At 42.1% G+C, this 24,319-nt stretch overlaps 1 protein-coding gene across 13 annotated transcripts in view; it reads left to right on the top strand.

The window, feature by feature from the left end:
- The first annotated feature begins 15,537 nt into the window (after positions 1-15,537).
- Positions 15,538-24,319, top strand: part of LOC136434109 (mitogen-activated protein kinase kinase kinase kinase 3-like) — a 61,508-nt gene continuing 52,726 nt past the window's right edge. For 6 of the 13 annotated variants that reach the window (XM_066426868.1, XM_066426862.1, XM_066426866.1 and 3 more), the window contains exons 1-2: positions 15,539-15,779; positions 20,693-20,750. In XM_066426868.1, coding sequence (XP_066282965.1) covers positions 15,678-15,779; positions 20,693-20,750 — 160 coding nt within the window. In that variant the 5' untranslated portion in view covers positions 15,539-15,677. Of the gene's footprint in view, positions 15,780-20,692; positions 20,751-24,319 lie in introns of all 13 variants that reach the window. The other 7 variants (XM_066426867.1, XM_066426860.1, XM_066426869.1 and 4 more) reach the window with 5 other exon arrangements.

Below are 24,319 nucleotides of genomic sequence, written 5' to 3'. Positions count from 1 at the left end.
GTTTGTTTGTCGGTAGTTGCTTTGGATCCTAACCAACAAATACACACTGCACGGCATGATCTCAGATCCTGAAAAATCCAGCGGATCCGCAATCGTGCATCATAGCAGATACGGAACGTTTCCGATTGGATCCGATGCACCTCAGGTCCAACAATTCCGACAAATCCTGACGTTTCCGGAATACGGATTCGTGTCCAATCTCCCACAAGACACTGCGTGTCATGACGTCAGGCGCGAGAAACGGTTTTGTCGGTGAACAGCACGGAGACAAGAACGGCGTTTCATCACTCTCTGTGCTTAACATGGCATCGTCAGAGTCTACCATGGTCGACCAGTGATTTTTAGTGACTTGAGAGTCGAAGGGGATTCGGTGTAAACTCAAACGCGCGGCATTGCGAAGTAGTCTTCTTCGTGCATGCAATATTCGTCGCCCCCCTCCCCCTTGTAAAGTTGGTAGGGAGTCGATTCATCATTAAGAGGGACTGCCCTTTGGTAAGTACAAATTGGAAAATTCCTGTTTCTAACTAGTTTGAACGTCAGTTATCCTCCTATTGTGGCTTGACATATCATCGCATTTGCATGACATTAAGAATTGTGGAGTCGACCTGCACTTCTACACCGTTAGGATCTAGGAAATTTATAGCTTTCAATTTGTTCGTTCTTGCCAATGGTCAACAGACATTTGTGTCTGGTTAACGTTTCAGATACAACATAGCAAGCGGTTGAGGGAAAGATAATTAAAGATATCCTGTAACGGAAGAGAATGTCATAAGTATTTGTCCCACAAAGGTCCCACAGTTTGTGGATAGTGAGCTGGAACTTATGTGGAGGTAGTAGTGTGTTTCAGTGATTATTGCATTAAGTTGTAGCTGTACATGTTTGATCAATATCATATTCAAGTTATGAATGTAAGTTTTACGTATTCAATTAAACGATGCCAGATTCATTTTTTACAAATGTGATTATGTGATATGTTTAATATTTGTCATTGATTCCCTTTATATATACATCCTATACAGCATCGGCAGATACTTCCTTCACAAATGCAGCACATGATGTGCAGCACCTTAGCTTGGCTTGGAACAAAGCAATCAGCTGTCAGATGCTCAGAGTACCTCAGGCTCCTTCGGTAAGGCTTAAGTCTATCATCGGTACACTTCAATGTTAGCTGAGACAGGCATGATGGATACCCATTGTCCCTTGTTTTTTGTTAGCTGCTGTGATGAAACGAAGCCCATCACAGCAAGGAGGTTATATAGTCTATATAACCTCCTTGATCACAGTTATGTCAAAATCATGTGACATGTTACTTAAACACTAAGTATGTGAATTGATATTTATTCATCATTTGGTTTTATCATATAGGAACTGGTTCATAACAAGATGAACTCCAAGAGTCCAACATGCTAGATACAGAAGAAATCAGCCTTGCCTGTACCTTACCAAGAGTGCATGGAAGAAGTGAACTCAGATGTAGTCATAGAATGGGGAGAGGACGATTATACACATGCAGTTCCACGACATATACTACTTACGTGTAAAATGTGGCGTGTCATCATGGGAGTTTTTCAGACAGTATAATGTTACTTTGAAGTTTCTATTTTCAACCTCTGTATTTGAAATTATTTGTATCTGATATCTTTTAGACGAAGAACTGGCCACAAATAAGGCTTTCATTACTTTAGTAGAATATGTAGAACATGTAGAAATTTTTGGTCCAAGTGCACTATACGGCAGTAAATATTACCACCATGATGTGATGGTTGTTAATTGTAATACATTTTATAACAATTGTGCTTACACAACCCCAATTTACCGACATAAACCTGCATATGCAGAGGTGCTTTGAGTATGTGGATGTCCCTCGGCCTGTCTTAAACGAAATGGATTATTTAGCCACATAGAACTTCCGTATTGTATTTGATAGTTTTTGAACTTAGAAATGCATATATGTTGAAATATGAAATGATGTTACATTCAGGCTTTCCCAAAATTTCCTGTCATTGAATAATAATGTTTTGGGTATCGTTAAATTAAGAATGCACGCGTATTTATGAATAATCAACCATTCTATCAAACTTTGTCTGTTTGATTTGTACATATTCATTTTCGGATTCCTCCGGAAATATTCCCAAACCGGTGCGGAAATTTTCGGATCCGTTAGGTTGGATTCGTCAGTATCCGTCAGTATCCGCCAAAAATACAGAAAAATCCCTGTACGCATCCGTCAGGATCTGTGGCATTTCCGTACAGTGTACGGCTCCGTATTCGTCGAAAATACCTTACTTTCGGATTCTTCCGGAAATATTCCATATCCCAGTGCGCATTTAGTCGGATCCGTCAGGTTGGATCCGCCTGTATCCGTCAATATCCGCCAAAAATACAGAAAATTTCCTGTTCGTATCCGTCAGGATCGGTGGCATTTCCGTGCAGTGTACGGCTCCGTATTCGTCGAAAATACCTTACTTTCGGATTCTTCCGGAAATATTCCATATACCGGTGCGGAAATTGTCGGATATCTTACACGAATCCGCATGTATCCGTCAGTATCCGTCAGTATCCGACAAAAATACAGAAAAATACCGGTACGTATACGCCGGGAAACGAGGCCATTTCGTGCAGTGCCTAACCCTAACCCTAACCCTAACCCTAACCCTAACCCTAAACCCTCACCCTGACCCTGACCCTGACCCTGACCCTGACCCTAACCCTAACCCCTAACCCTAACCCCAACCCCAACCCCAACCCCAACCCCAACCCCTACCCCCAACCCCAACCCCTAACCCCTAACCCTAACCCCTAACCCTAACCCCTAACCCTAACCCTAACCCCTAACCCCTAACCCCTAACCCCTAACCCTAACCCCTAACCCCTAACCCCTAACCCCTAACCCCTAACCCTAACCCTAACCCTAACCCTAACCCCTAACCCCTAACCCTAACCCCTAACCCCTAACCCCTAACCCCTAACCCCTAACCCTAACACCATAACACCCAAAACCAACAACCCAAGACAGAGTTTAAGAATAGCCAAAACTGTTGCTATCATTTGTGTTATGAAAGGAGCTGCATACATGTACAAATAACAACAATCTTTAAACCAGAACACGAGACAGCATTTTCACTTTAAACGGCCCTTGTGCCCTCTTGCACCCTTGGAATGTCTGGTTTCTTCTCCAGGCAAGCAAAAATAATCTAAACCAGATGTGGTCTATACAGCTTCTTTCATAACACAAAGAATAACAATAGTTTGGGCTTTTCTTGAACTCTCTTAACTTTAATTTGTGATAACTGTCATGATACAAGTCCTACACAATTGATTCCGTTACTTACGGTTGGGTCCTTGCCGTTTTCCGGACGCATAAATGTCCTGTCGTTGTTTGCCTATCACACTGCGATCCTTCCGCCAGATGCGTCACCTACCAGTAGGTTGAAACATTCGGCGATGAATTCCGCTTCTTCCAACACCACGACTCACAGGATATAATAATACAGCGAACTCAGCAGTAAGCTCCACATCTTTCATCCCAGTAAACAAATCCACGCCTTGCCAGCATTCTCGTTTCTCCCCGACTGACTCGAACTGGATATTTCTGGTTCTCTTCTTAGGTCAGCGGGCGTAATCAAGTCGATCCAAGAGATCTCATCCCGCGCTGAAGAAAACATGAATAAATAAATGAATGAAAAATCCTGCAAGAAGTGGAAAAATCTGAACTGCTGACAGGATGATCCTGTCAGCAGTAGAAAAAAATTGTAATGCTGACAGGATCATCCTGTCGGTAGCCAGTTCCTACCAAGAATTTCGCCTGGTGGCGCATTTCTCCTACAATGAATGGCGATATTTTCATACAGTCTACTCTACCACAAACAACAACATAGCAAAATGCCAGCCGTGGTTGAAAATGTTCTACTACCTTGCCATACAATAAACAACACTAGAAGAATGTACCATAATGGACGTTTTTCTTACCTGTTCTGACGGAATATCACGAGTTGTCGTTGTTTGTTTTAGCTCCAGGTGCCAGGAGACTGGCTGTGGTGTGTACGGCTGTGGCGCCGAGAAAAAAATATGCAGAACGTCCATAAATACATATGTAACGTTACATTTGATGTTTCTGTTGAATGTGTTTCTACCATAAAACACTTGTTCACAGATTAGTCTCAATGCCTAAGCCTGAAATTTCTGCGGTAACCATTTAGCACAATTTTTCTACGCCCGAATTTCAACGTATTTCCCAGTTGCAAAATCCCGCATTTTATTTCCCCCACACATTCAGGAACTTTGCTATTGCCATTTTCGAAAATAGGGGACAAGATACAAAACACAAGAGGTGCATGATTAAAAAGCACATTTTCCTGGCCACATTGTATTGTTATGATACATGAAACGCTTTGTTTTTTCGTCAAAAATGCTAAGAAGGATTTTCCAGAAGCCTACCTGTAACATTATGGCTGTGCATCACTGAGTTTTCAATCCGTTGCCATCGGCCCGCCCATCCAAGGTCTCCCACAAACTTCATCCGGCCATCCTCGCCCACGGTATTCCAGAAGCCCTTCTTCGCAATTTTTGAGAAAGAAATTTCGCGAAAACGAGAGAAAATTTTTGGAGTGTCGAAAGTTTGAATTTGTCGACATGCCATTCACGAGGAACTGATGTACATGAAGAATGCTGCACCTGGCGCCGGCCAACATGACGTCATTTCGGCGGGAAAAATTTGAATAGTACATGATAGTACATGTGGTAGTTAGGCAGGGGCGTCTCTGATTGGCCAAGAATGTTGGATGTAATTATTTAGATACATCTTTACAGAGTCTTCTTATTGAAATATATTCTTTATCATTCGTGACCTTTTATCTTATTCAGTCAAAGTAGAGTCAATTCCATGTCACCGAGAGGGTTTTCTGATGATATTGCTAATAAGTTTGAACAATTCTAGAGAAAAGACTATTTCAGTCAAAATAATTCCAGACCGTTCAAACAATTAGAAATGAAAGTTTGAACATGTTTGAACTCATCTATATATTTTGGAAATATTATGAAAGTATTTGCACAAATATGTCTTTATTTAGAACAGTTTTCAAACATCTGTGTGATTGTTCTACTGTTGGAACATGTTCCAACATTTTGCATCATTCTCAAAATGGTAGATTTGGGTTATTGCCCCCATAAAAGTAGGTGCTAATCACGCTCTATTGTCTGCCTCTGTATATTTTTAGATTTGACGTCTGGACACTGGCAACTCTTTTGTCTTTAGGTGTCTATGCATGGCACCTAGGCCTAATCCCCTATACTTTGAAGGCATGTGTGAATTGCCCTGTTCCCAGCCCACTGACCCAGTTAACGTTGGGTAACCTAAATTCGCGGGGTACTTAAATTCGGGATTTTTCGAAAACGGGGTATTTAGGGATATGTGCTAGATGCAACATAAGTAATACCGCTAGAAATGCAAACCTGCCAGACTTACGTATTCAGAACACTGTCTGAAAAGCTTCGATAAGCATGGATTATAAGGCGACGAGGTCAAAAACTCTCCGTCCCTTATTGGAACAGTCTGAGGACTTCGTGGGAGAATTAAACAACATGGTTGTCAGATGGTTTATAAGAAAAATGTCACATCCGCTTCCTGCTCAACACAATTATTTACAAGACAACTTATTACAATCTCTTTTGCTAACCTGCAACTGGATTCTAAGTGTGATCAATCATCAAAACTCCTCTCTGTTGCTACAACCTACGGCACGTGTATTTTCCCGCCGCCATATTGTTAACCAGAATCCTGTTGTCAAGCAGACGACAAAGGTTTGTGAGGAACACTTTTTTGTCTAAATGCTGCGTGTGATAGTGGACTGAGGAAGATATTTTCCTCAAAGTTTGCTCCTAACACAACAAGGAACACATGGACATAGTAGTATTACCATTGCTACGGCATCCAGCTAACTTCCCATGAATAATGTAACGTTACACGTTGCCCGATGATGACGATGGGCCGACTTTGAGTGAAGTTCTACCGACTCAACACACGGGTTGTACCCGAACTGGCCTGATGTGTGCGGTACGGCCGTTTTTTCGTGTATTTTTTTTACTTGGACACGTCTATATCCATAGCACTCTCCTCAAGCCAAGGATGGAACGAATAGCTGCTGTATAAAATGTGATTAGCGGTAAGATATTCAAGACGAATCTTCTCTCCCGAATTAATGTGCCCCCCTGTCCGACAGCACCGTAATTGTGCGTGCGGCGGACGGTAGTTTCAAGTTGAAATATTATGGTGTCAGCACGACTAGAGACAAAATCTACCATATATATGATTAGTGCAAAGATAGTACATGATACTGACAGAATTATAGAAAAAAAGGATGGTTTATTGTTCTGCTAGATTGATTTCAGTCAACCATTATCGGAAAAATCCCGAATTTATGTTACCCAACGTTATATCATATTTGTAGAATGTTGGAACATGTTCAAACAAATGATCAATCTATGTTGCAACAGTTTAGAAACTAATACAAATAATGTGTTCAATGTTGGAAATTTGTTTAACCTGTTGGAACACAGCAGAAAATATTTAGAACATCAAATAAATGTTGGAAATTGTTCTTAACAGTTACTTATCTCACATAGATTGTTACAAAGGTTTTGTAAATGTTAGAACAAAAGGCAACAAACACCCTCTCGGTAATGTGGAATTGACTCTAAGGAACTAGTATAAGACTTATGAACCTCTAGGCCTTTCACTTCAATTTCTCAATCTGCACTTTGAACTTAAATCGCTGGAGGCCGCTATTGCATTGTCTGATTTTGACGCTGGAGTTCAACAAATGCGGTTTGCATATAGAATGCGGGGTTTTCGCCGCTTTCAGGTAAAACTGCACACCTAGATCGGTTACGAATGTTAACATAAAATGAAAGCCAGGAAGGCAGCCTCTCACCCGCATGGATGTACTACAGAAGGACACAGGCCTACCCTCTGAGTCTCTGGAGAGGGCAATGGAAGACAGGCGTTTCTGGGCTGGCAGAGAGGTTCGAGTGGCGGAGGACGACTGGCACTCGACACAAGTCAAGTGGGGAGGTGGTGTTCCAACCAAGGTCAACGAACTCTGGGCCTTTCGTTCCTATTTTTCAAGCTGCAGTTTGAACCTAAACCGCTGGAGGCCGCTATTGCGTTGTCTGATTTTCTAGCATTTTGTTTTTAGTTGCGGTTGTCTTATTCTCTTTGATATGAAGCCCTCCCTGTTTTTGTAACAATAATCATAGCTACGCTGCAATGTTACCATTACATAAATAAAAGCTATGCTATAGTTTTTAAGCTTGGTCAATGAGCTCATTCTTTTGTTTGCGATATTTTCATTTGTGATTATGTTAATTTTGATTTGTGTGTACGTTTGTGTATGTATGTATCTATATATACAATCTATTAACAACACGGAGAGGGTTACTGTCACCGGTTTGGGTACTAGTAGAAGATCGTCGATAATTAGGCCACACCATTTAAATTTCGTGGTTAACAGATTTTTTAAAAAATGATATATTGGAAAATCAACGTGATCAGATCTCGGAGGAAAGTTTGTACTTTGGTGCACACAGCTTCAGGGTATGAGCAGGGTCAGGTGCAAGTTATACCCCAGCCTTCTGTTTTAATGATGTCCTTATGCTAAAATTATTAAAAAAATCCGTTACCCAAGAAATCAAATTGGTTTGGCCTTACACTAAAACAAAAGTTTGCACAAACCAAACCATCTTTACGGGTATAGCCATGTCAACTCATTACTCAGCGGTAAATGTCCAATATCAATGACTGGCATGTGAATACCTAGTACTAGGTTAAATGTCCAATATTAATGACTGTCATGTGAACACCTAGTACTAGGTTAAATGTCCAATATTAATGACTGGCATGTGAATACCTAGTACTAGGTTAAATGTCCAATATTAATGACTGGCATGTGAATACCTGGTACATACCTGGTGAATACCTGATACTAGAAAAATAAACGCAAGCAATTAACACATGGAGCACAAAGTGTTAATTATTTGATTGTTTTTCACAGTTGAAAAGACACATACAAAAAGCGGAAAAGTATAGTTCTGGCTGCAAAATAATTCATACATGATATTGTACATCCGTAGTCTCTCTAGTTGATTTCTGTTTCCCAGAAGAACAAACATGAGTAATAACACAAAAGGTAGTAACATAGAACAGCTTGGAACCAGACAGAAGCGGCATGACACACCAGAGTAAAGTGTGTATGCACAAGGAGTGGCAGTGCTAATGTTATCCCAAAACTTTGATATGAATTCCTCAAGCTTCAATTATTGCATAGCCAAAAGCTGTCTGCCGACTGACACCATTTGTTGTGCTCACGTGGCTTAAAACCCCTGTTTTACTCCCCGCACTGAACTCAGTGGACGGGAGATACTGGAGAAATTTCACACCAGAACTGAATCGTACAACAGAATTGAGCTGTCAACTGTAGCTTCTGCGGAATTTTCTCGGATCCCTTTGCATGCTGGGAAAATGGAGACCTCTGGGTAACGAAGGGACAAATCATTACCATGACAACACGGACAACTGCATACACGTTGCCATGGTAAAGTGATGTTTACCCCGTTTCTGTGACCCCTGAAAAGGTCTATGTACCAAATTTTTCTGTCGGCATAAATCTGTTGAATGTGTCCCAGACCCCGTCAGGGGTTACAAAAATGGTTCTTTTTGCTCACGTGGTCATGTGACATGTCACGTGGTCATGTTTTGCTCTGAGTAATGCAAAAATATTGCTGAAAAGGAAAATACTGACGCACCCTGGACAAAACTACCCTTCTGTAGTTTCAAAACAGTTTAAGGCCACACTGAGACATTTATACACATGTTAAAAACCTAAAGTCCTTCTGCTGTACTTCTTAACTAAATCATTTCCTCTAAATGACAGGAGCTATTTACATCCATAGAAGCAAGTTCATTCCTCAAGACAAATATAGGCGGCGTCTTTGTTCGTTCCTCAAGACGAATAGAGATGGCGTCTTTGGTGCATCAATGTTGATCGGGCCACATCAATTTACTTACTCGGTTTCAGGACAACTAAAAATGAGAATTCAGGACAGCATGTCATGAACACAGCGGCCTGGGAGGAACGCTGGAATCCCGGCTGCCGCCCTAAAACTGAGTAACGCTGCACAGAAAACAAAACCCTCCCTCAAACTAACGTAATTTCAAGATGATGTTGGCATTGTCACGACAGCCAAAAGGCTCAAGAGTTATATTCATACCTAAACGAAGCTAAAATGATCCGAAAAGTGTATGTTTTGTGGGATTTTTCTCGACTTTAGCTAACAATATTAGGGAAACTACAAGCACGCGGTGTAAACATATTAGCATTCTATCACTGTAGCGCGCGTTCAACATCCCGGCAGAAACTATGGAAAAGTAGCAGAAATTCACAATTTTACTGGCCGATATCTAGTCCAAGTGTCCACAACAATATCATCTACTTGTGCCATGCAAATATATCGATGGATTTCACCGAGGAGGAGAACATCTCGCCGCCGAAGATGACTCAACGCTGGTTTCTATTGGGGACGCCTTACCGCTGGCGTGTGGACTTACCGGGTCTTCACTTTTCCCGCGCTCGAATCACGTGCGCGCGCCCTGGATTCAAAATGGCCGCGGTATTTGGAAAGGGGTCTATTAGTGCCCGATTGGCCAGTTACTTATACCCTTCTGTGGAAACATATCAAGCATTCAAGCCTCTCCACGCGCGGTCTGGATGCCGGTCTACCACGCAGTTAGGCGTGTATATTGGCCGGGTTCTGGGCATAAGACATTTGGCAATGTATTCCAGACAATCTCTGTCTTACCCCATGCGTCGCACGTGTTGATGCTGTACCATTGTTTGTGTGCACCAGAATATAAGGTTGTATATACCGCCAAACACATGCTGTCTCTGTGGTTGATTAAGTGTGAACTAGCTAAGACAAGCTGGAAGTCAGAAAGCCATTTGCCCGGCAAAACTGCATGGCAAAGCCGGGTTTCTGACGTGAAGCGAGAACGAACCGTTTCCCACGTAGTCCCAGACAGTTGCCATAGTTACTAAGCTATCTGTCTGACACTCCTGCGGGTGGTCTCCGTACACGAGGCATTTACTCATTCTAGCGCCAGACCCTGAGCAGGCCGCACACACTTGCTCTAAGTCCAATCCCGCGAACAGAACGCTTGACAACCCACCCGCCCGCTCCATTAAATCGCCTAGGCAATTATACAGTTACGGAATCGTTTTTTCTTACTGTACATACCTTTCTGGCCACGAGTTTAGCTTTTATAATGCAGTTTCTTTAGCTGTCGTCCGCTATATCAAACAGACACACAGCTACGTTGCCCTCTGTTTCCGTATTGTACATATTTTCCTGACCACTTGTTTGGCTGGTTGTGGTACAACTGCAGTGACGTATTTTGTATATTTTCCTGGCCACACGTTTGGCTGGTTGTGGCCGGTTCTTCATGCACCGTCTGTTAAATACCACAGACACCCATACAATTGTGGTGACATAGTTCCCGCATCGTCTATATATATATTTTCCTGACCACACGTTTATTACTATGCCTTATATGTTACAATGCCTTATTTTCAATCAGGGCCAAATCCAAATGGAGACCTTATTGTATGCGTATTATTATATATTAAGAAGTACATAAAATGTACAATAAATTGGATTTTTCTTTTCTTAAAATCTGTTTCAACTGAATCTGCTGTAAAATACAACAATTGTTTCATACATTAATCGATTCGACTCACTTTTAAAGCCTGTAAAATGCCTTAGGTCATGTGTTGCTATGGAGGTATATTTTCCCTAGCAACGGTTGCCATGGAAACCAGACACTTTCAAGGGTCAGAAAATAAGCAGTCTTCTGCCGATTTTGACTTTCTTGAAGTGTGATGTCATTTGGTGAAGCGTTACAGAAGTTACATGAATGCTGCATGTTATATTTGGTACAAATTTGCAGAAATCCAATACACTATAAGTATAGTGCATACAAAGCATCGCGGGTAAATTAGATCGAATCAAATTCTAGTTTCATTGAAAATTAATTACAACAACTTTTGTTGTGCAATATAACAATTGCTTCATAAATCAATTAATTTAACACACTTTAAAAGGCTGTATAATACTATAAACCTTTCCGTTGCTATGGAATTATCTTTTCCTTAGCAACGGTTGCCATAGAAACATGCCAGGCACTTTCAAGAGTATAAAAAGGAACACTCTCTTGTTGCTTGTGACTTTCTCCAAGTTTGATGTCTTTCGGACAGGTACCCAACAAATTATGCTGTTTTATTTACAATTCATGGCTTAATTTCCTCATTTGCATAAATTTGCATAAAGAGCCCTGGAACCATGATGTCCCATCTGGACCATAGAACAACATACCTTAAAATGATCAAGGGACATTAAGCTATCATTCTATAATAGTGGACTAAATATATAAAGGGTGTCCTACGATACCATTTTTTCAGGTATCTCCTCCTGGACTATACACGCCACAGTGTCAGGACAGAGCTACATGTCACATTGTCAGGACAGAGCTACATGTCACAGTTTCAGGACAGAGCTACACGCCACAGTGTCAGGATAGAGCTACACGCCAGTGTCAGGACAGAGCTATATGCCACAGTGTCAGGACAGAGCTACACGCCACAGTTTCAGGACAGAGCTATACGCCACAGTTTCAGGACAGAGCTACATGTCACAGTTTCAGGACAGAGCTACATGTCACAGTTTCCAGACAGAGCTACACGCCAGTGTCAGGACAGAGCTACACGCCACAGTGTCAGGACAGAGCTATATGCCACAGTGTCAGGACAGAGCTACACGCCACAGTTTCAGGACAGAGCTATACGCCACAGTTTCAGGACAGAGCTACATGTCACAGTTTCAGGACAGAGCTACATGTCACAGTTTCCAGACAGAGCTACACGCCAGTGTCAGGACAGAGCTACACGCCACAGTTTCAGGACAGAGCTATACGCCACAGTTTCAGGGCAGAGCTACATGTCACAGTTTCCAGACAGAGCTACACGCCACAGTTTCAGGACAGAGCTACACGCCACAGTGTCAGGACAGAGCTACATGTCACATTGTCAGGACAGAGCTACATGTCACAGTTTCAGGACAGAGCTATACGCCACAGTTTCAGGACAGAGCTACATGTCACAGTTTCCAGACAGAGCTACACGCCACAGTTTCAGGTCAGAGCTACACGCCACAGTGTCAGGACAGAGCTACATGTCAAATTGTCAGGACAGAGCTACATGTCACAGTTTCAGGACAGAGCTACACGCCACAGTGTCAGGATAGAGCTATATGCCACAGTGTCAGGACAGAGCTACATGCCACAGTGTCAGGACAGAGCTACACGCCACAGTTTCAGGACAGAGCTATACGCCACAGTTTCAGGACAGAGCTACATGTCACAGTTTCCAGACAGAGCTACACGCCAGTGTCAGGACAGAGCTACACGCCACAGTGTCAGGACAGAGCTACATGTCACATTGTCAGGACAGAGCTACATGTCACAGTTTCAGGACAGAGCTACACGCCAGTGTCAGGACAGAGCTGCACGCCACAGTTTCAGGACAGAGCTTCACGACACAGTTTCAGGGCAGAGCTACACGCCACAGTTTCAGGACAGAGCTACATGTCACAGTTTCAGGACAGAGCTACACGCCACAGTTTCAGGACAGAGCTAAATGCCACAGTTTCAGGACAGAGCTTCACGACACAGTTTCAGGGCAGAGCTACACGCCACAGTTTCCAGACAGAGCTACACGCCACAGTTTCAGGACAGAGCTATATGCCACAGTGTCAGGACAGAGCTACACGCCACAGTTTCCAGACAGAGCTACACGCCAGTTTCAGGGCAGAGCTACACGCCACAGTGTCAGGACAGAGCTACATGTCAATGTTTCAGGACAGAGCTACACGCCTTAAAAATGACTCAAATTTAGCAAGATGAAAATTCTGATTTCATTGGTTCTGATAACCCCCTAGTACACCCTCTTAATCTTAATGCTTGATTTTGAACTTTTGGTCTATGAAACGTTGGAAACCATGTTATATGGAAATATAAAAGTTATGTCCATATCTCTAGTGCAATCAGCAGGTAGCTATAGGGATGTTTTCCTAATACAACCATGTGAAAATCCATCATTAACAACAAAGATGACCATTGCCATGGCAACCAACAGTCAACTGTTGCAAAATACTTTTCTAAGTGCCAGGCAGGTTTCTTGCACCATAAAAAAGTTCAAGAAAAGTCATTCTTATCTCAATCACCAAGTTGCACATGTTTATTTCACCTTCAATTCTGTAGTTGAAATTCTGCTACAATGGAAACAATGGCTTAGTCTCCGGGTCACTGTGGCCCGTCCCATTGAGAACCCAGACTTCTTTTTTAATATGATATTTATAAAGGTCTAAACTAGAGCTGTGCCAAAAATCAACAAATTTGAAGTGCCCTTTAAGGAGGTATTGCTTGCTAAAAACGTCAAAAAAATGGCGTTTTGTCAATTTTGAAATTTCACAAAAACAGGTCATCTTTAAACGTTTGTTGCATCTCACTGCAAAAACATTTCGAGCAACACTTAACATGGTTTTTCTTGTTAAGATATGGATAATATAATATGTTAGAGGCAGCAACATTTCTATTCATTTGTGTGAGTTACAGTAGGCCAAAGATGGTCCATTTTGAGCGAGAGAGAGGCCTTCACAAGGCGAAAATCCGCCATTTTGAAAAATGGCCGTTACCATGGCAACTGGTAACCTCCGACCAAAAACTTTCCCATTTTTGTAGGTTTGGGCCAAGACCCTACCACCACACAAAATCTAAGAAAATTTCATTTTTTGAACTTAGCCACCTTATGCTTGGTTTTTACAGACAGCTGCTCTTAAGTTTTGTAAAATCAATTAGTATTGTTAATAAGCAAAGACATATATGTCTTGACATTTTGTTCTACTTACGAACTTGCCATACATTGTACCCGTTACATTTGTTGTGCAATAAACTTTGATTGATTGATTGATTGATTGATTGATTGTATATACATCTGGCGTCTGTGAACATCACCGTCACCGTAATACTGTTCAGTCTGACTTGTTTTTCATGGTCTAACGTTACATAGGGCTGATGGAACAATAACACATTAAATCTTACAATTTTACCGGGTAAAGTAGCTCACTTCATTCAAGCAGAACAGACTAATTCCAATTACAAGTTTGGTATGAGGGCTGCACTGTGTCCTCTTGTATTAAAGTGGGTGACGAGGAGAAATCTTGTTACAGCTTGCTTACACAATAATTGTACAACTCATTTGTACAGATTTTTCGCCATTCTCACATGGGCAAATGCCTTTTTACGGCATCTGGAACGTTTTTGCGCTAGAATCGACAGTACTTTGCGGCATATTTTAACTATTGGCATAGGTTGTGGCTACTGTCAGGATAATCCTGTCAGCAGTAGAAATTTTTGCACTGCAGACAGGATGACAGCAGCGGAAAAATCTGCACTGCTGTCAGGATCATCCTGTCTGCAGTGCAAAAATTTCTACTGCTGACAGGATCATCCTGTTTAATTAAACCTCCTTGGTTGTACGTTAACTAGTAGTTCAGCTCAATTAATAGAGGGCTCGGATGGGAGTATCAGTACTGGAGCATGTCAGAAATTTGGCACCTAGCATCGATGACATTTGAGATAAAACATGACTATAATCACGATCCGAAATATGCCCCATGAATAGGTTAAGCCTAGCTGAAATGATGAAATTAAAATTGCCCGGTTTCCAGCTCATGCGTTCGCCGGATCGGATCGCGCTGTTATCACCTGGTAGGCCCTTAGATACGCTGTGATGATGGCCGACATCTTGAAACACCTAATATCTGCTGTTACCGTAGCAATTACATATGCTAGCTTCTGATTGGATGCAAAAATGCATCGAAAAAAAGGATGATCCTGTCAGCAGTAGAAATTTTTGTACTGCTGACAGGATCGTCCTGTCAGCAGTGCAGTTTTTTGTACTGCTGACAGGATCATCCTGTCAGCAGTGCACATTTTTGTACTGCTGACAGGATCGTCCTGCCAATAGCCTTAGGCATTGGCATATTGTTACTATTTTCGGTGTGTTGACCATTGCCGAGGGGTAAAAAATCTTGTTTTCTATTTCAAAATCAGGCGAAAATCATCCATAAATTTACTTTATGTATGGCCAAATTGCAGAAAAATAAATTTCGGAAAACGGATACTGTTTTGTCGTAGAATGCCATATTCAATATCAAAGTCACGTCACAAAGGCAGCTTTGACCATGACGTTATGATGTCATCTCTGTCGGCAGAAGGGACCCTCGTTCTTCGATGTACACATCCCACATGCGGCGTTTTTATCAGAACATTACCTGACCGAAACCCTGCGGATCACATTTAAAACTTTATTTTGATTTTATTCTCTCAGAATATCGTCGAATTTTAAGTGCCCCGCCCCCAGATTACCCGTCGTGCCGCGGGGCGGCGCAGTGCGCAGGACAGGAAACCGTGATTCTGGTCAACCCAAATACTTCAGACTTGGTGAAAAGTTGTCAAAATTGTCGCGGATTTCATGCATTTTCCGGAGCGCAAACGGTAGCCGTGGAACACGATGGGGACACCGAAAACCGCGACGATCATGCGGAGGAATCCCCAGGAGGATTTTGAGTTGATCCAGCGGATCGGCAGCGGAACATACGGCGATGTGTACAAGGTGGGTGAGCAGTCGCCTGGCCTGTCATGGCGGAACGCTGTGTTTTCCACTGCAGACGATTTTCCACAAATAGAACCTGGAAACTTTTCTCCCCAGTCGGGCACAAGAGCCCACTGCGGGTCCCGGGGGGCTTCATTCCGTTACGTATCGTCCGATGTTTTGGGCTGGCGTAGGGGGCATCCTTGCAGAGTGGGGAGGGTTCAAATATTTGCCGAATTCTTCGCATGCATGAGCGAGATCTCCCTCCGATCACCCCAGCGGGCTTCCCTTAGCCACGGGCGGCTCCCGAGGCCCCCCTCCCCGCTGATCCCTACCCAGACACGCCGTATGTGGGGCAGAAATCGACCGGGCCATTCTGTTCCGTTCTTACACGGCTAATGATCGTATTGATGTGTGGAAAACGAAAGTGTCCCCGACTGCGGGCCGAGTCTGTGTGTCGGCTGGCCTCTGCGCTATCACATGATCCGATCTTGTCCGCCAAACTCGTACGGAAGTGTCAGAAAGTCGCCGAAAAGTGCTGAACTTGTCGCCACGACAAGCGTTTGACTTCCTTCCGATGCGTGACGATGTGTTCCCTGCCCGGAGGCTTGGGTGCTGATGTGGGGGGAGGAGGGGAAGGGGTGACCGTGTGGGGGGAGGAGGGGGAGGGGTGACGGTGCTAGACCTGTTTGTTTACGGTTGCCATTTATGGTCAGTCCTCACGCAGAAGTCACTCCGACAGGTTCTGCCCGAGTTTGTAATATTTAGTGTTTGTGTAGCGCCATGTTGGGCAGACTTTGTGTGACAGAATGTTCATGGTTTGTTTGATGCACGTCTGTCCCGCCTGTTGCAGTAGGCAGGAAGGTGTGATGACATCACCCAGGTTTCACAGTCACCTGCATGACATCATTTCCTCCCAGCCAGGGCGAGAGGCAGGGCCACATGGCGAGGATCTGTTGTGGGTTTAGGACCTATGTAATAGCCAAGCAAGGCAACAAACTTCATTCTTTTCTTTTCTTAGCCCAGTGTACATACATGGCAGGTTTTATAGCCTTTGTGCATCTACTTTCACTTTCATTTGTTTTTCCAGAAATACTCCGAAGTCTCCGATCATGATGACTCTAGGCTTATACAGTCAAACCTGTCTATAGTGGTCACTCAAGGGACTGAGTAAATTTGGCCACTATGGCCAGGTGACCACTATATAGAGGATATGGTCGACTCGAGCAATGAGTGACACGGGACATAAGTTTATACTAAGGTACATTTGTACTGAGTATTTTTTCACATACACACTGCACAGGTGCTTATAACATCTACAGTTCAATTTTTGTTTCCTGATTTTTGTTATACAGTATATCATAATTTTAATTGAAGAAATATTGCAATGACCATGCCCTACACAAACACATAAACTGCAAATGGTCTTCAATTTAGTTGACATGGATGTCCAGTTTACCAGTTCCCACGGCAAAATTAGTCAGCTGCCCCGCACTCTTCGCTATTATCTAGCGAACTCGAAAAAGACGGACTTGTGCTCCAGGTTCTGAAGACTTCTGAAGAGACCGCCATTTTTCTTGGAAGTTTGATGCCTCTGTCGCCGACAACGAACGAAATTTAGCCATGCAAAACAACTTATTTTGCAACTGAACGCCACCCATTTAGTTAAAAACATTTTGAAACAAAGGATTGTTCCTTTGTTTCCACTTATTGTTTGTTTTCGGCCGGTTTTCAAACAAAACATCGTGGCGAGTTCCCTTTGTTTTCAGCTTGGGTTCGGCTTCTACCATTATCCCTAGTATGTGGTAATCATTGGAAAAGTGGATCCGTTCATGCTTATTTCTTTCATGAATTTAGTACAACTTGTATCTTACATCATAATCTATCTGTATCGATGCATTTTTAAGGTACTAATAATGAAATTACTCTCAGGGATGCGGTATTACAAAAAAGATTTACCGTAACCTACATATCAGTGGTATCGTCTGAACTCTTGTGACCTTTGCTGCGACGCCATCTTGGAAAAATGCGTAAATCTCGAAAATTCTTTATTTACCCGCAGAAAACGGAAATTCCGCCCGGAAAATTACATTTTCAAGAACTTAACACATCAGATACATGAATGAGTCTTCTGTTAAAAAGCTGCGGCCGTAATTTCACCCAGTCCGACAGAAATGACGATGTGCCGCGGAACCGAGACGAGTGTTTACAGCCACGTAAAAAATCAGAAGACACCATTTCTGGAAATACTTCGCGTCAAACTACGAAATTCTTTAATGTTTTCTTTATTCAAACACATTAAGGTTCTAGTTGAGCCCACGTTTTGATGGCGCAGCGCGGAAATAAAAAGATTGTGAACCAGGCGTGGGCTGGCACGGCTCGGAGTTACGGCCGCTGATGTAAACAAAGGTACGCCGGCCACGCTGTGACCGCGGCCTGACCACGCGCAGTGACCGCTATCGGCAGTGTTGCCGTTGCGGCCGGACCGAAAATTGGCTGACCGCGACCACATTGGACAGGTGACCGCTATAGACTAATTCTTAATGCTTATGTCAATGGGAAAAATCCAAGGGACCGACTAAAAGTGACCACTATGGCCAGGTGACCGCTATGTCCAGGTGACCGCTAACACAGGTTTGACTGTAGTTGAAAACAAGAAACAATTTGACAAAGCACAGTTGACAGTTTATTTATTTGCAATGCATCCATACAGTACATGTGGTTGTAAATGTAGAATGCAAGCATAAGACCTTTACGGCTTTAGCAGCTTGCGTGTGTCAGTCAGGTGATGTTGATGTTGACACCTATTCAGAAGAGAAAACTCTTCACCTGAGAATGATGATTGGTTCCTTTGTTTAGTTTGCGGTCCAACGCGTGTCTGATGGAAACACATATATGGTTTGTGTTTATAACCATATCCTTATGTTGGATATGTTGGATATTGGTCCTGATGTTGGATACGTTGGATATTGGTCCTTATGTTGGATATGTTGGATATTGGTCCTGATTAGGGGTGGATACCGGTTCAGCTTAATTAGGTCCGAGTCCAAGTTTAGGTTCAGAGACTTAGGTTCAGGTACGGACCTGAACCTGGACCTGATCCAGTTCAGTTGATGTTTTGCTTTGTTAGACCAATATTAAGCATAGAGAATTAATACTGACACGCACGACTATAAAAGTTTCTTGGTGAGAAGACTTTCAAGACAAACCAGTGTTTGATATTTGAATATTGCACTTATTTAGAATGCCTTTTTTGTCAGAGGGGAGACTCAAAAAGCCTTTTATCAAACAAAATAGAAAAATTATTTGTACTTTGTTCAGTTTTTTTTTTTACTCAGGTTTTGGCTTTCAGGTTTTTTGGACTCGGTTCTTGGATGTTAGAAAGGTCCGAATCAGGTCCAGCGAACCGGTATCCACCCCTAGTCCTGATGTTGGATATGTTGGATATTGGTCCTTATGTCTGATAGCATTGCAGGTGCAACAACATTACCCACCTGCAACTTGCAAAATTTCAGAAATATTCAAGATTGCAGGAAAATATAAAACCTGCAACTTTGTAGGCTAAAGAAATCCAGGTTGTGTTATGAATCACTTATTGTGTGTAATGGAAAAAAGTATATTAGTAATGTAGAATACTGTTACATGTAGCTATGGCTATGGCAATGCAGAGTACTTACAAGTCTAGACATAGATAAACAAATGTTAGCCATATTTTATAAGGTGCCATGTTAAGCGACATGACTAAGACAGACACATCTAATCTGTCATGTTTGTAACTTGTAAGATGCCATGTTAACAACATGTAATACACAGGCATGTTTAGGTGTGACTGGTCGAACAGTAATATAACCAGCTGCTTCCACGCTGCGTGCCTGCGAAGCTTGTGTGCTACGCTGAAATACCAGCTATGTAATCCAGATACAGATGTCTAACCTGTGATGTTTAGATACAGATGTCTAACCTGTGATGTTTAGATACAGATGTCTAACCTGTGATGTTTAGATACAGATGTCTAACCTGTGATGTTTAGATACAGATGTCTAACCTGTGATGTTTAGATACAGATGTCTAACCTGTGATGTTTAGATACAGATGTCTAACCTGTGATGTTTAGATACAGATGTCTAACCTGTGATGTTTAGATACAGATGTCTAACCTGTGATGTTTAGATACAGATGTCTAACCTGTGATGTTTAGATACAGATGTCTAACCTGTGATGTTTAGATACAGATGTCTAACCTGTGATGTTTAGATACAGATGTCTAACCTGTGATGTTTAGATACAGATGTCTAACCTGTGATGTTTAGATACAGATGTCTAACCTGTGATGTTTAGATACAGATGTCTAACCTGTGATGTTTAGATACAGATGTCTAACCTGTGATGTTTAGATACAGATGTCTAACCTGTGATGTTTAGATACGGATGTCTAACCTGTGATGTTTAGATACAGATGTCTAACCTGTGATGTTTAGATACAGATGTCTAACCTGTGATGTTTAGATACAGATGTCTAACCTGTGATGTTTAGATACAGATGTCTAACCTGTGATGTTTAGATACAGATGTCTAACCTGTGATGTTTAGATACAGATGTCTAACCTGTGATGTTTAGATACGGATGTCTAACCTGTGATGTTTAGATACAGATGTCTAACCTGTGATGTTTAGATACAGATGTCTAACCTGTGATGTTTAGATACAGATGTCTAACCTGTGATGTTTAGATACAGATGTCTAACCTGTGATGTTTAGATACAGATGTCTAACCTGTGATGTTTAGATACAGATGTCTAACCTGTGATGTTTAGATACGGATGTCTAACCTGTGATGTTTAGATACAGATGTCTAACCTGTGATGTTTAGATACAGATGTCTAACCTGTGATGTTTAGATACAGATGTCTAACCTGTGATGTTTTTTTCTCCAGGCTCGAAACATGCAGACTGACGAACTGGCCGCCATCAAAGTCATCAAGTTAGAACCAGGTGGGTCAGAGGTCAGACAGCGGTGTGCTTTGTGCAGTTTATCCACTAGTTGTGCTAGAAACTTTATATTTGTGCAACATTACAGACGGTTGAAACATGTAATGTGAGACCAGAAGAGAACATGTTCATCCTCGCCCTGACATGGCGAAGCCTGGTCTGGTGTGAGACCAGAAGATAACATGTTCATCCTCGCCCTGACATGGCGAAGCCTGGTCTGGCGCCAAATCAAGTTCAAAGCCAAGTGGAGCTCTTTAAATCTGAGAACCAACATGTTGAATTGTCCTGGCCTAAAGTGGAGTTCAGTGTCAGTTCTGAAGGTGTTGCACAGTCTGTTGAGGGTGAAGGTCAGCCGGGATGACCGTGGGACAGACAGGTGTTTCTTAACCCAGGGTTTAGACTATAATGTGCCCAGGGTTTAGACTATAATGTGCCCAGGGTTTAGACTATAATGTGCCCAGGGTTAAGACTATGATGTGCCCAGGGTTTAGACTATAATGTGCCCAGGGTTTAGGTTATAATGTGCTCAGGGTTTAGACTATATTGTGCCCAGGGTTTAGACTATAAAAAGTATAATGTGCCCAGGTAGTAATAATAATAAACAGGTAGGTTATATCTATTCAATTATGCCTCAGGGCCATACCTATTAAGTATATAGATATATTGAACAGAATAACTGTACATAGCTTGTTCAAATCATGATGATCTTCCTCACAACTTCGATAAAATATAATAGTAATGTTGAAAAATTGGGCATAGGTTCCCCGCTATGACCCCTAACCGGGGGCCACGGTGCTTTCAAATTCAACAAGTGAAAATGTACATGACACATGCATTTTCTACTTGGAACTTGAAGCAAGCGATCAAAGAAAATTGTTGTACATTTATATCATTTATGATTACTGACAATCAGTGACAGACACTGACAATGTGACATATAACAAAAATCATCAGATAGCTACTAGTACTAATGTACCTGATCATATTTTCTAAAGACATCACCCCCCAAAAATCAAATATGAACACACTCCCTCCACAGAAAAGGTTTAGGTCTATAAACTTTTGCTCCATAGCTTCGAAAACAAAGTTTTTGTGAGACGCTCGGATTTCGTGTTCCCGCGGTAAAGCCCACAATATTGAACAGAGCACGGCTGTAAAAGTAGCTCAACGTCCTAGGCTGCACATACGAGGAAGTTACTGATGTCATGTTGACACTAGAAAAACGCGCTTAACCGCTAAATTGGGAAAATCTTAGGGTCATTTTAAAATATGGAACCCTCTGAAAATAAAAATGGCCTTCTGTGTCTATCATTGCCCAAAAATATAATATTTTCATGCGTTTACGGTATCATTATACAGATCGGTATCCGCGCTGTGCAATGTGCTGTTAGTTTTACTCTCGCCATGCCTGATAGCGGCAGAGAGTTGCGGCCATGTTTCGCGATTTCCAGCTGTTGTTTACCGAATCATATCGGATATATTTCTGCCGTTTTAGAGGTTTTGTGGCCTCAAAACACATATCACAAGGGAAGTTAAGTTATGATTGTTGTTTTTACGTGTAACATGTCTTCTGTGAACAACTTATTCTTCCGCCACGCTGTCGATAGTGGGCAGGAATTATTCCCCGTGCACTCTACTCTTCTACACGTTTTTAGATCAGCGTGCTTTGGTTTACGATGTAAATAGAGACTGTTCAAAATTTATTTATATGAAAATTGTATTTTGAAATGTTAGTATGGCGTCTTATTTTCCCGTTTACTTTGTAGCGTCATAGCGATATCGATCGATATGTTACGAGTGCCGCCAGGTCTGAGGATAATTTTCACAAGGCCCGCCCGCGGTCAGAGCGGTGGGAAAATCAACGCCGCCAGGCCGGAAAATAGCGAATTAGGAGCAAAAATACCAGGGAAATACGGGAAGAAAAACCTTAACTTTAGATTTTAGAGGGATTCCTGGTTAGCAAAGCCTCCATTTTTCCAAAAAATGATAAACGTACCGTCTAAAATAAGAAAGTACCGATCGGATTTTGAGGCGAAAAAAATAAACGCACCGGTACGTTTATTTGAGAGGTGAGAGTAACCTAAACTGAGTGGCTGTGTCATGTACAGGTGGTGTGTGCTTCCATCTGCTAACAGACTGAACAGCCTGGACGTTTTTTACTCAGAAATAAAATAGAGGATGGTATGTCTCAGTACAAGTTGACAGAATGATGTCACGTTTGCAGATTTTGGGAAAGAAAGGAAAGAGTGGTTAATGATACCGTTATCAAATGCCTGAAACCACAGTAACCTGTGTGTGGACTCCTGGCTGACAAGTGCTGGGTGGACTTTGGACCGCCTGCTGACAGCCGATCTGCTCTGTGAACCTTTGAAGGACTCGTGTGTCAGGCACACTTCTGTGTTTGTGTTCACCAGTTCAAAACAGGAATAAATTCCTACTCAGGCTTGACAACTTTTGACAGAGAAGTCAGAATAATAGTACGCTCAGCAGTTTCAGAATGCAGTATCACAGTGGGGAAAGCAACAGTCTTTTACTAGTTATCTTCACCGAGTGTACTCGGGGTAGATTATGTTTTCGGTTGAAAAATCTGTTAGGTGGGTCTGTATGTATGTCACGAGCATAACTCAAGACAGCTTCAATGAATCTTTATGATTTTTGGTAGGTGTATAGTGGTTGTGCAAAGGAAGGTCAAGTTCGAAAATGGTTCACCTCGCGTTTTTCAACAGTACTGCAGCGGACTTTCCATTTTCGTGTGTTTGTATGTAGGCAAAAAAAGTGACGGAAACGTTGATGGATCTTCATGATTTTTTTGTAGGTGTGTAGATATTGTGGGAACGGAGGTCAAGTTCAAAAATGATTTATCTGGCGCTTTCCTACAGTACTGCAGCATGCTTTGTATGTGCGTGAGTTTGTATGTCGCCAGCATAACTCGAGGAGCTGTTGACGGTTGTGCATGATATTAAGTGGATGGGTAGGGGTGTCAAAGAGGAAGGTCAAGTTCGATAATGGGCCTCCTATCGGATATTTAAGGTATTGCAGTGGAGCTTCAAAGTTTGAGGCCAAATTTTCTGGCAGTGTCAGGTTCATCATTTTTAGGTGGTAGATAGCTTCGGGGACAGCAAGTAAGTGGTGTAAATTAAAAACCCCTAGCTGCTTATCTAAAACTGCAGTTGGCGTTTTTGTTGTTACCATTGGAGACGAATAACTCCAGCAGGGATTGATGAATTATCATAATTTATGGCATGTGAATAGTTTGGGTGATGCTTTACATTACTAAATACCTATCATGCAAATAAGGAAATAATTTGCATAATAAATTTGGAAAGTTTATTAATCCGTCAAAAGCTTGTAGTCAAATTTCATGCAAGTGCTATAGTCATGATTTTTACGTGGTGTATAGCTCTTGGGGCAGGGAGTAAGTGATGTAAGTTTAGACCTCCTAGTGGCTTGCTTAGAACTGCAGTGGGCTTTTTTCTATGATAACTTTGGAGGCAAATATCTCGGGTAGGGTTTGATGAATTTGCATTGTTTTTGACCGGTAGGTTATTGAGGTAATGATTAACAAATCTAGA

This window comes from Branchiostoma lanceolatum, chromosome 4 (genome assembly GCF_035083965.1).
Source record: "Branchiostoma lanceolatum isolate klBraLanc5 chromosome 4, klBraLanc5.hap2, whole genome shotgun sequence".
NCBI classification, from domain to species: Eukaryota; Metazoa; Chordata; class Leptocardii; order Amphioxiformes; family Branchiostomatidae; genus Branchiostoma; species Branchiostoma lanceolatum.
Note: the sequence above shows the minus strand (reverse complement) of the source record. Positions and strands in the feature narration are given on the sequence as shown.